The sequence below is a fragment of the Aulonocara sp. 'chitande type north' Nkhata Bay genome, linkage group LG6, assembly GCF_057382095.1.
Source record: "Aulonocara sp. 'chitande type north' Nkhata Bay isolate Kocher_YH1m ecotype deep benthic linkage group LG6, A_spYH_male_GT1.1, whole genome shotgun sequence".
In the NCBI taxonomy this organism is placed as follows: Eukaryota; Metazoa; Chordata; class Actinopteri; order Cichliformes; family Cichlidae; genus Aulonocara; species Aulonocara sp. 'chitande type north' Nkhata Bay.
In genome coordinates this window covers 11,781,807-11,796,925 of record NC_141349.1, presented here as the reverse complement: position 1 = coordinate 11,796,925, position 15,119 = coordinate 11,781,807, and the positions used below count along the sequence as shown (strand labels likewise).

The window sequence follows — 15,119 nt, the reverse complement described above, 5'->3', positions numbered from 1 at the left end:
ATCTACAAGGTGCTGTTCTACCTGCCGTTGGTGGCTTACATGTTAAGTAACTTGATAAAGAGTACAAAGGGGATTGAAAAACTCACATACTCATAGTGGCTGTTTCATTCTCAGATATGAAATGTCAAAACATGTGACCAACCATATCACTAAGTTACTGTCATCAGTAAAAAAAACCAAAAAAAAAACCCCAATGTGCGTAGCTTCTTCTTTTCTTTGAACTCTCTTTCATAAGTCACACTAGATGATAGATATAAAGAAGTGTTATATAGGGCAAAGGTAAAGCCTGAATTATCTTACAGACATGGAAATGACAGAACACTGAACACACCCGGATGTCACTTATTTTTATTTTATTATATTTTAGTTTAATAGGCAGGCAGTCTAAGAGCAAACTGCTCTATTGGGATGAAACAGAGGTCTTAAAGATAAGCTGGGGCCTGATTATTAATGACTTTGTATGTGAGGAGAATAATTTTAAATTATATTCTAGATTTAACAGGGAGGCAATAAAAGAACCAATATGGGAAAAATATGCTCTCTCCTTCACTGTTGGTGTTTTAGGAAGTTGTTAAGACAACTTGATAATAATGAATTACAGCTCATTATAATCAAAAGTATTGCTTGTAATTTCACCTCTGCACATCAGACAATCAATTTGTGCTTGGAGTGCAGACTTTCAGCTTTATTTCAAAATTCAAAGCAAAAGTTTTGTATCTGTTTATTATCTGATATTAAAGACATTTCTATACATCACCCAATGCTGTGTGTCCTCCACTGAGATGCTCTGCTAGGTCTTTACTGTTTGTGGGTCTCTTTGTCTTCAGTTTTATCTTCAGTAACTTAAAAGCATGCTGTATGCAGTCCTTGGAGAATATCCTTTCTTTATTTGAGAAACTCTTGGGTTGTTATGCTTTTGCACCCATTATCTATTTGCATTATGAAGTGCTGGCCAGCCAATTCTGCAGCATTTGGCTGATTCTGAGCTGAGAGTATAAACCTGTACACTTCAGAATTTGTCCTTGCTATATCTATCAGCAGTGGCATCTTCACAGTGGCCCTGACCTCATGAGCTGTATCTTCCCTTCTGCATACGTTTGTCTCGTCATCCTTCTGGTACAAGTCCATCTTGGTTTCTCCTAGAGTCGTCTTCTCCTTCTTTCAGCTGCTTGTTTAAGAAATCATTACAGTAGATCATTGGCCTCCATTTCACCCTGCCCCGAGCACCCAGACTGTCTGGATGTTAGGACTCTTTTCTTCCTGTCTTCTTGTTTTTCTGCCTTGCAGCTCCATCTTCAACATCCACTCTCAAATATCCCTCCTCTGCACGTATGCAAACCATCTCAGCCTAACCTCACTAACGTTGTCTCCAAACTGCTTAAGCTGAGCTGTCCCTCTGATGTTCTCATGTCTAGTCTCATTCTTCTGGTCACTCACATTGAAACCTTAAGATCTTCAATTCTGCTACTTGTTAGTGCTACCATCTCCAAACACACATACACACATAAACCATACATACCAACTACCAACTTGTAAACCTTGCCTTTCACTCTAGCTATATGTCTGTCACAAATCCCTTCTGACACTTGTCTCCACCCTGCCTGATCCCAATTATTTAAACTCATCCACCTTCACTATCTCTACTCCTTGCACATGTCTCTCTCTCATTCACATGCATTTATTCTGTTTTGCTTCTACTGACTTGCAGTCCTCTATCTGACACCAGTAGAGCTGTTTTTCAGCAGGAGACTCACTGCTCCTCACTGATAAGCTCTTTCCTATAACTTCATGGTATGGATCCTCGGCTTTATCATTCTGTAGTTGTTAAGCTTTAGACAACACTGTCATACTTGAAAATTACCTCAGACATCCTCTCATTGTCCAGGATTGTGTTTAACAATGTGATCAGCCATTTCCTCCTTACTAATCATTTGCACTTACTGATTCACTAACTCTCTCTAGATCCTTGACCACCTGTTTGAAGCTGTGGCCTCAGATGCCTTTCAAATCAAATCAAATCAAATCACTTTTTATTGTCACATCACATGTGCAGGCACACTGGCACAGCACATGCGAGTGAAATTCTTGTGTGCGAGCCCCACAAGCAACAGAGATGTGCAAACACAACAACACAAACGAGCAAAATACAAGAATGGCCAACCTGAAACTAATAAATATATGTACAATATATAATAGTGTATGCATTTCTGGATGTGTATACTAAATATTTTCCTACGTGTGTGTGTGTGTGTGTGTGTGTGTGTGTGTGTGTGTATACACATTTTTACAAATTAAATAGTAAAAAAATAAAATAAAATAAAATAATAATAATAATAATAATAATAATAATAATAATAATAATAATAATAATAATAATAATAAAATATATAAAATATACAAAGTTGAATATGTGCAAAACAAGTGGCATTTATATACAGTGTGGAGTGCATAATGTTGAAGTTCCAGTAGTGAAGCTGAGGTGTCTATGACGTGTTCAGCAGTCTGATGGCCTGATGGAAGAAGCTGTCTCTCAGTCTGCTGGTACGGGACCGGATGCTGCAGAACCTCCTTCCTGATGGAGGCAGTCTGAACAGTTTATGGCTGGGGTGACTGGAGTCCTTGATGATCCTCCCCGCTTTCCTCAGGCACCGCTTCCTGTAGATGTCTGGGAGGGAGGGAAGCTCACCTCCAATTATCCGTTCAGAGCACCGCACTACTCGCTGGAGAGCTTTGCAGTTGTAGGCGGTGCTGTTGCCATACCAGGTGGTGATGCATCCAGTGAGGATGCTCTCAATGGCACAGCGATAGAAGGTCCTGAGGATGCGGGGGCTCATGCCGAATCTTTTCAGTCTCCTGAGAAAGAAGAGGCGCTGCTGCGCCTTCTTCACTGTTTTGTTTGTGTGTACTGACCACGTAAGATCCTCAGCCAGATGTACTCCAAGGAACCGGAAGCTGCTCACTCTCTCCACAGCAGCGCCGCTGATGGTGATAAGGGTTTGTACTTCTCTGCACCTCCGGAAGTCCACTATCAACTCCTTTGTCCTTGCGACGTTGAGGGTGAGATGGTTGTCTTGACACCAGTGGGTCAGGGCGCTGACCTCCTCCCTGTAAGCCGTCTCATCACCGTTGGTGATAAGACCCACCACTGTAGTGTCGTCCGCAAACTTCACAATGATGTTGGAGCTGTTAGTGGCTGTGCAGTCGTAGGTGTAGAGTGAGTACAGGAGAGGGCTCAGTACACACCCCTGTGGAGCACCAGTGTTCAGTGTGATGGGGGATGAGGTGATGCTGCCCAGTCTGACCACCTGGCGTCTGTCAGACAGGAAGCTAAGGATCCAGCTGCAGAGGGAGCTGCTCAGTCCTAGATCCTGCAGTTTCCTGTCCAGCTTCGAGGGAACGATGGTATTGAATGCTGAGCTGTAATCTACAAACAGCATCCTCACATACGTGTCTCTCTTCTCCAGGTGTGACAGGGCAGTGTGTAGTGTCAGGGCTATGGCATCATCAGTGGACCTGTTGTGGCGGTATGCAAACTGTAGAGGGTCCAGTGAGTCGGGTAGTGCAGAGCAGATGAAGTCCCTGACCAGCTTCTCGAAGCATTTGCTTACGATGGGGGTCAGGGCTACAGGTCGCCAGTCGTTCAATGAGGAGATGGTGGAGGATTTGGGTACAGGGACGATGGTGGCCATTTTGAAGCAGGCTGGGACTACAGACAGAGAGAGGGAAAGGTTGAAGATGTGCGTGAACACTCCAGCCAGCTGAGCCGCGCATGACCTGAGGACGCGGCCGGGAATCCCGTCCGGACCAGTAGCTTTGCGTGCGTTCACCTTCCTTTCAACCACTCATGTAAAGAAAAAACACCTAATAAGGAAGGAAGGAAGAGAAAGCAGACTTTCTGGGTAGTGAATGACGTTTTGTGTTTGTTTTTTTTATCAGTGGAAAGAAAATTGTTTTCTGTGAAGAGACGAGGGTTAGGATGTGGTTTGAGCCTTTAGTGTGTATTTGTGGTTATCGTGCTTCTGACTCAGTGAGGCAAAAAGAAAGCGATAAGAGGGTCATCTTTCTCACTTTTTTCTTGTAATGCGTTAGGGGAAGTCCAAAAGTCAGAAGACGATATAAATAAAGAGAACATACGCTTCACAGCTCTGTGAAAATGATAAGAACGAGTTAGAACACAAAGATACTTTTTTTTAAATGTCATGGTCAATCATCATGACGCTGCTGGGCTAATGAAATTTGCTTCAGCTGTCGTTTTCTTGTATTTATATTTAATGCACCATGTTATTAGTAATCTGCAGGCACTTTACAGGTCACACACTTACCTGGCCAACTCATCTGCATCAATCATCTGATGTAGACTAAAGAATGAAAAGACACGCAGTGAGAAACCACAAACAGTGGGAAGGTTGGTGTGACAGTAATCAGAAACATGTTTCTGGAGCTGGAGACACTTACAAACAGGTACAGAGTGAGGAAGAAGCCAGACTACAGGAAAGCACACAATGATCACAGATGGGATCACAGAAATGCATGGGAGGAGAAAGAAAGGAGAGTGGAAGGAAGGTGAAGTGCATCATGGAAGATCTAGCTGAAAGAAGGCAGTGCCAAAGACTTGATCTGAGGATATGTTGGAATTAAAAATAAATACGATTGTCTGGGGGTAATCACAATGAGAGTACTTGAGGCAGAGGTTATACTAAATTTAGAGCTATATAAATCTAGATTTATATTATTTATATTATATTTAGACAATTATGACTTTAAGACATGCTTAAATTGGACTAAATGAACATTTTGTCTGGCCTCATAGATAAATATAGCTGGGCTCTGACATCACAGCAATGAAAATGCATGCAGTACTTTAGTGATATTGTTGAAGTTAAGCATGAATAAAGATGAGTGTCAGCACAGAACCTCGTGAAACCCCATGATGAACTTTTTGTGTTTAAGTTCTATGAAACAACTGGAATCTGTCTGAAAGGTTTAAATGCAGAGGATTTCAGTACAGGAATAAACAAAGAGCTGCTTCACATCAAACACTATATGACATGTTTCAACCATTGGGTAGATTTGGCAGAGTAAAGTTCAGCTTCTTCTTTGATATTTATAACAGTAGATCAGGAAGGAAGTGCTATTTCCTTCATGCATTTGGACCACCTGTTACAGAAACCATAAACTGCTTTGAAACATTTTTGTGAGTTGCAGCACACAACTGAAAGCTCTGAAAGCTCATTTTAAGAGGATCAGTCAGCATGATTTCCTCTTTCACACCTTTTATATCAACTTGAAAAGCTTTGAGCAGGAAGTGAACCTGTCAGATTAATGGAACATTTGAGTTCTCAGAAAGATCCACAGTTTTTGTTCTATAGAAGATGTGATCTGAAGATCTTCTTTATGAGTCTGGCTCTATGTTTGGGGCAAAGCTGGAGTATCTAATGTGATATGATATTTATTATGTGAATGAGAATCTAAACCAACTTCAGTACTATGCTGTTTAAACATAATATGTTTGTATTGAGCACTATGAAAAGAAAAGTTTGTTTGAAATGTGTTCTTGCAAAGATAAAATGCTTAAAGTCAGTTAATGCATAATGTGAAGACATTAGGTGAGAATGTGGGTGTTTGCTGGTTAGCTTGCTCTTGGCTGCAAAACCACGAAAAGCACAAATCCACACAAACACAGTTTAAATGTCAGTGTGGTCCACATGCAAAGGGAGCTACTGCTAATACTTATAAATAGTGCTGTGTGTGTGTGTGTGTGTGTGTGTGTGTGTGTGTGTGTGTGTGTGTGTGTGTGTGTGTGTGTGTGTGTGTGTGTGTGTGTGTGTGTGTGTGTGTGTGTGGCCAAAAATACAACAGGGTGGGGGAACTGACAGGCTGTACTAAAGTCAAGGAAGATTCAAAAAATGAAGCAACAACCCAGAACAGCCAGTTTCCACCTGATGCTGCATGCTTGAAGTTATCAGCTCAGAGTTATACAGACAGGTGCACTGCAGGTACTGTTATATACAACCGTTTATAAGTTGAAGAATCAGATTAGATGAAACTAAAGGGTTACAAGGCTTCAAGTGAAACACTCAGAAGCTGAAATGTTCGTCAGAAGAGCTCTGTGGGTTGTGATCGAGAGATGATCTAGATTTGTGGCTGTAGTTCTGGCAGTGACCTCACAGAATTCACCTGCCTTTTTTGTCTTGTCAGTTTAGTTGGTTACATTTGATACGTAAACAAAGTAACACCCTCATGTGATGCTCTTTGACAGGATATCAGGTGAAATTAAGTCAGCAGTTGGAAGCAGATCAGTTGCAGCTCAGCCAGCAGGTAAGTGTCACTGACTGAAGTCCTTTAATGGACAGCATGTGTGCTTTAATGTACAGCTATTATTATTTTTATAAGAGAAATGTATTATTACAATTACAATATTAAAAATGTTTTACTGAATGTTGTTCAGTTTAAGATTCAGTGCCAATTTCTTTTGTGTAAGAAAACATCCAGGAGATCAGGTTGTTGTTATTTATGTATCAGTTTTATTTGATTTGACATGGTGGAGCAGATCAAACCAAGTGAACACAAACCGAGCAGCCAACAGTTTGTGAGGCTGTGGTAGAGATGCATGTCTGAAAGAAAAGACCACAAATGCAACAGCAATGGAAACATTAATTCTTGAAGCGCTTCATGTAAATTATGATTTCAATTCAATTTCATTTTATATAGATGTCTCCAAACCACAATAACAGTTGCTGAACAGCACTTTGTGTTGTATATGTATTGACTGTTTGGAGAAATAAAACTGTGTCGTCTCTAATCATGTTGCTAACATGGTAACATTTTATTTCATGTGGTTACCTTTGCAGGATGAGAAGAATCAGGAAGCAGTCAGTCAATACCTAAAGCAACTACAGTCCTTCAAGTCTTCCAGTCACAGTCACCATCCCAGCAGCCTCTAAGAAAGAAAACTGTCGACTTAATGGAGAGAAATAAGAAAAGCCTTTCCCTGTTTATTCTGCTGCCTCTGCTGCTGCTCTGCAGAAGTGATGAGTGTCCCAGGCTTCCAGAGAGTTAGTCTTTATTCCTCTTTATTCATGTTTAACTGATTTTAAGATCTGTTGTTTGACATATTTACTCATTTTCATTTAATCTCTCCTGTTTTAATTCTCACAGATCTCACTTGCTACACTGACTACAATAGAAACATCACATGTTTGTGGAACAGCAGATACGTGTCTGATGACACTGAATGCACCATACATGCTCATTATGAATCTCGCCGCTTGTAAGGAGCTCAATCACAAAGAGAAAAGCTCAACACATAAAACTCACAATATATAAATCACACCTGTCATCATGTGCACCAAAAAGAGATTAATACTGTTTTTTTGTTTTTTCAGTTCTTACAGCGCTTCCTGTGACCTAAAGCCTGTTGACGTCTCCAGACCAGCAGTAAAGAAGTGCTCCCTGATCTTTGAAATGGAATACACTGTGAGTGTGTGAAAAAATCTAATTGTTTTCAAGCCCAAGATATACAATCATATATCCTATATCTCAGTTTGTAGTTTAATTTAATTAGAAAGAAGAGCTAATATTCTAAAGAAAGCTTAGGGGCAGTCATTGCATTCTTCCAAATAGTTAGTTATCTGTCATTTAACAAAATCAAGCTTTTATTAAGCCCCCTTCTAACATTAAATATTTTTCAAACATTTTTTTTCCAGTTTCTGTCTTCCCATGAGTTGTCCCTTAATCTGAGCTGCAACCAAATGAAGCAGAGTTTAATCACTTCTTTCATGCCATCCTGTCACAGTGAGTGTAATCTACAGTATAAATACTGGCTCTTTGTGATTTACAGTGCGAGCTATTCATGGTGACCTAAAACAACTGTGTGTGTGATCTTGCAGTAAAGGTGAATCCTCCTGCAGAGCCAAAAGTCAACTTCACGTCTGTTTCCTGGTTGTCCCAAGTCCCAGAACATGAAAGGATCAGTTCATATAGAAGTGAAGTCGAGTGGAAGAAGCAGGATCAGTCATGGAGTGTAAGTTTAGATTTTATGACACAATGTGAACACGTTTAAGTATAAAGTTGAGATCGTGAAAGTTCACATGTGAAACAAGATTCGTTCTCAACCCCACACTGGTTTCTGTGTGTCAGGATCCTGCTGTGCACAATAAAAGTGGCATTCAGTGTGAGCAGGAGTGCAAGGCAGAGCTGGAGCCAGATTTGCTGATACAAGGCGAGAGGTACAAGGCACGAGTTCGTGTGCGGTCTATTTTTCGGGACCGCGAGGGAGCCTGGAGTGACTGGAGCCCCACTGCATCATGGGAGTCACCAGTAGGGAAAATAAAACCACCACCAGGTACATTTATCTCAACATGTTTTGTTTAACATAACATACCAATGTCAAAATCTTTCCAATTCATTTATGCTGGGTGGCTGTAGCTCAGGTGTCAGAGCAGGTCAGCCACTAATCAGAAGGTCGGTGGTTTGATCCCAGGCTGCATCCTGGCTGCATGCCAAATATCCTTGGGCAAGATACTAACCCCATGTTTGCCTACTGGTGGTGGTCAGAGGGCCCGGTGGCGCCAGTGTCCAGCAGCCTCGCCTCTGTCAGTGCGCCCCAGGGTGGCTGTGGCTACAATGTAGCTGCCATCACCAGTGTGTGAATGACTGAATGTAGTGTGAAGCGCTTTGGAGTCCTTAGGGACTAGAAAAGCGCTATACAAATGCAGGCCATTTACCATATGCTGAGCATGATTACTGCAGTATGGAATAATTATGTATATGGGAAAATATTTGAAGTGTGTTGGTGTATAATACACAGCATAGAGGGGAAGAAGCCATTGTGAAAAATGTCCAATGCTGTATGTGGCAGGAGTTTGGTCCCTGGCTCAGCTGCAGGGTAGACGTGGTGCAGTGAGCTCAGGGGGCAGTACTGGGATGCAGGTGAGCCACAGATGGTGCCGATTGACTGATGACGGTGTCTCTTTTTGTTTCTCTATATCAAGTGCCGGTGTCCTGCAGGTTTTAGACACAGCTGATTCAAATGGCTAAATTACCTCCTCAACATGTCTTGAACTTCTCCAGAGGCCTGGGAATGAACTAATTATTAGATTCAGGTGTGTTGACACAGGGTGATATCTAAAACCTGCAGGACACCGGCAGTCGAGGCCTGTAGTTGCCCACCCCTGCTCTATATAGTGAAGGCAGATTTGAGTGGGGAGGAAGGAGAAATGAACTGGAACAGACTGTTTGCGTTGAGCACACAATAGTCATTAAAAAGCAATAATAGTGAGCACATTTACTGTGTGTGTCGTGTACGTTTACACTGTAATTTAACTTGCAACCTTCAACATACAAGGGAGAGGTGAGAGAGAGGGCTGGCTCTCCATTCAAGGTCAATAGGACTTTGTCACCAGAAAAAGTGAAATATTTCATAAACAAAGAAATAGTAGCCGGTTGTTATGAGGTAAGAGTGATCTGTCTACAACAATCAGAGTGAGACTTGTTAGCCACCAAAGAAGAAGAAAAATGGCAGACAACAATAACACATACTACCAATAAAATATCAACCAGTTACAACTGCATTAATTCTCAGATTCAAAAGTATCAATGTCCACATCTGGACTGTTTCCTTGAGTTGAAGAAAGTGTTTAGTTTCCATTTGGTAGTTTTTCATGGGAACATAAAATATGCAGTCCATATGGGGAACCAGTGCAAGGCCTTGAATGGGCTAAAAAACAAAAGAGACTTATCATAGAGGTCCTACAACAATTAGAGCAGCGGTCTCCAACCTTTTTTGCGCCACGGACTGGTTTATGCCCGACAATATTTTCACGGACCGGCCTTTAAGGTGTCGCGGATAAATGCAACAAAATAAAACTAGTACCAGTACCGAAAAAAAAGATGATTTATTCATAACACACGAGAAAAGACCCAGGAAAACCGAGTTAACGATAAAAACGATAACAAAATAACGCTGAAAACTGATAAAAACCATGAAAACCATACATTTCACACCTGAGCCTCAACTCTCGCAGCCCGCTACCAAACGACTCACGGACCGGTACCGGTCCGAGGCCCGGGGGTTGGAAACCGCTGACTTAGAGGGTTGTCACATCAACAACTCAGCAGCTAAACAAATCGGTCACATGACCCCAGCCCAACATGGCGTACTTTCACTTAGTGAAGACAGACAGAAGAAAGACCCAGAAGCAAACAGCAAATGAAGGAGGCTGCAGTAAAGGGAAGAAATGGCATTTTGAAGGTTTCTGACTTCAGACAGTCACATACAAAAGATTTGCACTCAAGGATTAGTAATAATAATTAAATGAAGGGCATAACTGAAAATGTCTGTATTTTTATAATCCATGCACTTCATGCAAAATTCATCCTTAGTCTCTTGAATAATAAATCACACTCACATCTTGACTTCTATTTAAATTCACTGTATCGGCTGCAGAAGCAAACTTGTCTGTGTCTCATGGACTTGGCTGTATGACCCAGTTTTCTCATGTTTCTGAGCCACTGTGTCCTGATCTGTCCCGTATTTTTCAGGTAATACGTTTGTTGTTCCTGTAACGATAGTCGGTGTGGTGGTGTTGCTGGCAGGCCTGCTCTTAAGCACTCACAAAACCACCCGGTACGTGAGCACAGACACAAGTTTCTATGGCAAATAATATTATTAGAATTTCTTCTATTTTGATTTACTTAAGTTATTTTCTGACAACTCTGGTTTATTTTTTATTTTTTTAGGGTTTACATAGTAAAGAAAATCAAAGGTCCACCCATACCAGACCCAGGAAAATCCTTCCTGCGAGAAATCCAGGTAAGTGTACTTCAGGGCAGTAAACATAACATTTATGAAATACTGTGGTGAATTTGTTTGCAGGAAATCAAATTATTATCATATATTCAAAGCTGTGTTTTAGCCAATAGTTTTAGTGCAATAGTGACTCTTCTTTAGTGTAGGGTTAAGAGTAGAGTGCGTCATCACAGTGTTAAAATAAAATGCTGGATAAGTTCATGGGAAGTCTATTATACAATGATTTAATTTTCGTTCAGTACAGTTTTATTCATGCAGCACCATTTAACAACAACAGTCACCTCACAGTATTTTCTCTGTTAACCTGTTGCCTGCTGGGAACAAGGCTCACTGTATAACCACAGAGGTGGACTGCATCAGGGTCTAATTTTCATGTCTAAACATATTCATTAAAAAAAAAACCTCTGCAAAGTAGCAGGGAGCTACAGAGAGTTTAAGGAGTCTAAAAGCAAAACAAAATAAGCTAATGTAGCTTAAAAAGCAGACGGACACAACATGTACCATAAGAAGACAGAGCATTGCAGATAGCTGTGAACTCTGTGGGAGGTGGAACCAGACAGACAAAGTGACTCACTAATCCAGCCACAGACTTATGACCTTTATGATCCAAACAACTCAAATTCAGTAAAGTTTGAGTGAAGCACCCGAAACACCTGATGCTTTCCTATTTAATCCCATTAAAGTGCAGATTGATAATTTTATATATTTCAAATCTTTCTAATCTCTTCTGTTCTGTGACTTTCTCTCCTCCAGAGTGGGTTCTCCAGTGAATACTTTCACTCCTTCTTGAAACCAGTGGAAATTATCACTGTAGAATTAACCTCACCTGTGGATGCTGCTGTGGCCTACAAGCCAGATGAGAAGATGGTGTTGAACAAAGGCAGCTATGACTCCACCAGCTCCAGCTTCACTAACCCAAGTTACTCTGAGCTTTGTAGCCCTCCTCCTATTTCCTCACTCACTGCTGGGAATCTGAAGCCCTGTGCGGTTGACACGCCTTATGGTCCTGTTGGTACTCAGGGTGAAGGAAAAAGCGCAGAACAGGAAAGTGATGAAGCGAGAGAGAAAGAAAAGGAGACGTTAATGTTGCTGCTCAAAGGCAGCAGTAACAGTGAGCCAGTGCAGGTGATTTCAGACTACGAGAAAACTGAGAGGCTCGACAATGATCGATTTAGGCTCCAGAGTCTAGATTCAGGCATGTGCAGTTGTGCAGAGGTCAGTGAAGAGAGCATGGAGGCAGATAGCATCAATATGACTGATAGCCATGATGAAGAACCTGAGGCTGAGGAAGAGAAGGAGGGAGGGAATGAACAAAAGGCAGATTTTCAGAGGCTGTTTGGAAGCAGCGGAGGTGTGTTTGGCAAGTCTATCCAGGTTTGTTCTGATTATGAGCGAGTGGAGAAACAGCAGGCTGACAGCCCGGAGCTTCCCAGCTTGGATTCGGGTGTTAGCAGTGGGGGAGAGGAGCAGCTGAGTCAGGATGAGGGCATGGAGGATGTTGATAAGTCCACTGAATCTACACGCTTCCTGTTTCCACCTCATCCTTCCAGTGCTTTACCATGCTCCCTGCTCTCTTTTCCTCAACTGCTTCTGAACTTGCCTGGGCCACGACTGAGTCCAGCTTTGCAGCTCCAGCCAGGTCACAAGACACAGGGGTTTGCTCTGATGTCAACAGGCAGGTCGGTGGAGCCCTCTGGTGATGGATATATGCCAGTGAAACAGGAGGAGGGCTGAGAACAGACAGCAGGCTCAACTACCAGGACAAAATAGCATGTAGCACATGTATCCACTGTTGCCAACTTAGCGACTTTGTCGCTATATTTAGCGAGTTTTCAGACCCCTTAGCGACTTTTTTTCTAAAAAAAGTTGCTAAAAAAAGACGTGAAAGCGCGTATCGCTTTTATTCTCAACAAGCAGCGGGTGCTGTAACGCAGTCAGTTCTTCTTTTACTCTTTTACTCTTATGCTGTTTTGTGGATCACAAGGTTTAAAACTACTTATAAACACACACACACAAAGTAACTCCACCAGAGTGCCAATTTCGGGTCACTTTTGCCGGTCCAAGCCCGGGTAAAGGAGCAGGGTTGGAACTGTGACATTAAAAAAAACAATAATTGCTAAAAGTTAATTTGTAGTTCTAAATAAACTCTAAATGCATTTAGGATGTTTTTTACTCACTTTATGTTTCTTCCACAATGTTATTTCTCTCTCCAACAACATAGGTTACAATTAGATTAGCATGACCAATTATGCAAATTAGGCGATGATGTCATTTGACTTCTAGCGACTTTTAGGACAACCAATAGCGATTTTCCTTACTGAGGCGTTGGCAACACTGCATGTATCACACCCAATCCGGTCGTTAAGTGATGACGTGATGAATCCTACTTCCGGGCCTAAAGTAGTCTGTGTTTAATATGGCTTTTGTGTTGTTAACATGTTTAATGTTTTGTATTTTCTTCTATTTAATCTCAAAAAGCTCCAGTGATCACTGTTGACCTCCCTCGGCTTTTATTACCGTTAATCATTTATTTAAGCTCAGTTTTTAAAACCTTAGGATGTAACTACAGCCCAGCCCATGCAGCAGTATATGAATGACTAACCTCGTATTGTGGATGGATTATCTCAGTTGTTCTCCTGGCTGAAGTTTGGTCCTTTTACAGCATCCTGCCATGCAATTACATTTGTTCCTGACCACCGAGAACACTCACGTTAACTTTTATCGAGTGGAAAAAAAGTTAGCTTGTTTATATTATGCTAACATAGCAGTGTCACTAGCGGTCACGTAGCACATCATTATATACCAGCTAGCCAAACTTCAGTAACCCTACAAACGTCCCTGCTGTTTAGTTTTCTGTCTTCATTTATGCTGGAAGTGATAACAGAGCTGTACGTTTTAATTTGTTTCCAAAACCCTGCAGTCAGGACATGCTATATTGTATTTAGATAGAAGCTAGCAAGCTAACTTCCTGCTAACTTCTAACTCTGTTAAATGTCATAAATTCCGTTTTCATGGATGCCTGGATGTTAAACTCAATTGTTACACCTGGTAGAGCAGAACGCTGATCATTTTATTAAAGATGAAAGACTTTAGACAGTTTTTCAACTCTCAGTAATGCCACAGTGATCGTTTGATACATGGAGCTGCAGCGGAGTTTAGACCCAGACACGGCTAGTGACATCAGACTTAACGACCGGATAAGTTCTCAGGAAAATGTAACATCACATAAAACTTTATACACTTCACGTTGTTCAGCAGCGCTGGTGGTGATATTTATAAATGTATTTTCCTTTATCTTTAATATTTAAACAAAATAATTTTTCATATATCTGAACTTTGCACTTAAACTGTTACTGTTAAAAACCAAATGTATTATCTAATGAGAAACTAAACTCAAATTAATAATAATGTGGTTGTAATAATAAAAGTGTTTGCGTTTATATTGTGGTTTTAGTGAGATCATCTAAATGGCATGTAGCTTATTGTACTGAAACAAATGTTGGTAAAGGAATGTAAGTTCCAGATAGGTGAGTTTGTGAACTAATGTTGTTATCATGATAATCACATATTAACCATAACCAGGATATTTGAAGATGAAATGTCTAGATGTAACAGATCATTAATAGCATAAATGACTTATATAAGAACTTGTATTTGTTTTATAAAAATAATTTTACCTTTTAATAAAATAAATATATGTATACGTCTGTAATGGAATGGAAGTATGTCAATGACAAATAGTCTAATAGTTCACATTATTGTTTTGATCTTGGTTTCCCTGTATGTTGTAGACCATCAAGTCAGTCGTAAAACATGTTGTTTACTGTGATGAACTTCACAATAAAATAAATGACAAGTGTAAATAGCTTGTGGGCCTTTTATTTTTAAAGTTTAATGTAAACCGAAGACAAGATTTTACATGAACATTTTCAAAAAAATGTGCTCCTGATAATGAATTGATTTGCAGAGGCAAAATTTAAATCAGTGAGAAACTCTTTAGTCCCTGAGATAAAGACACTCATATCTCTGTGTGTAGTAGACTCTTGTTTGCAGGGAAAACTAACTCTGGAGAATAGAGACTGTAAATAACTTATTATTCCCTGCAGTCCTACCTGTGCAGGCAGTTGCCTGGGTGCACTGCTGTTGCTTGGTGATGATTTGTGATATCAGGTTGTGTACCTGACTCACTTTTACTCCTCCCAGTTATATCGAACCATCAGTTCTTGCTTTGCTGATGCATAGAGGTAAGTCAGCTAACTCTGAGTGACATGCTTAAGCCAAATGAGGTTTGGGAAATATTGACTGTCTT

At 40.8% G+C, this 15,119-nt stretch overlaps 1 protein-coding gene across 1 annotated transcript in view; it reads left to right on the top strand.

Moving 5' to 3' along the window:
* Positions 1 to 14,643, top strand: part of LOC147327317 (uncharacterized) — a 35,937-nt gene extending 21,294 nt beyond the window's left edge. Inside the window, exons 3-12 of the mRNA XM_086294946.1 lie at positions 6,260 to 6,318; positions 6,852 to 7,055; positions 7,159 to 7,270; positions 7,386 to 7,476; positions 7,707 to 7,794; positions 7,890 to 8,023; positions 8,140 to 8,344; positions 10,543 to 10,627; positions 10,741 to 10,813; positions 11,564 to 14,643. Coding sequence (XP_086151072.1) covers positions 6,965 to 7,055; positions 7,159 to 7,270; positions 7,386 to 7,476; positions 7,707 to 7,794; positions 7,890 to 8,023; positions 8,140 to 8,344; positions 10,543 to 10,627; positions 10,741 to 10,813; positions 11,564 to 12,544 — 1,860 coding nt within the window. The 5' untranslated portion in view covers positions 6,260 to 6,318; positions 6,852 to 6,964 and the 3' untranslated portion in view covers positions 12,545 to 14,643. The remainder of the gene's footprint in view (positions 1 to 6,259; positions 6,319 to 6,851; positions 7,056 to 7,158; positions 7,271 to 7,385; positions 7,477 to 7,706; positions 7,795 to 7,889; positions 8,024 to 8,139; positions 8,345 to 10,542; positions 10,628 to 10,740; positions 10,814 to 11,563) is intronic.
* Positions 14,644 to 15,119: the final 476 nt, after the last annotated feature.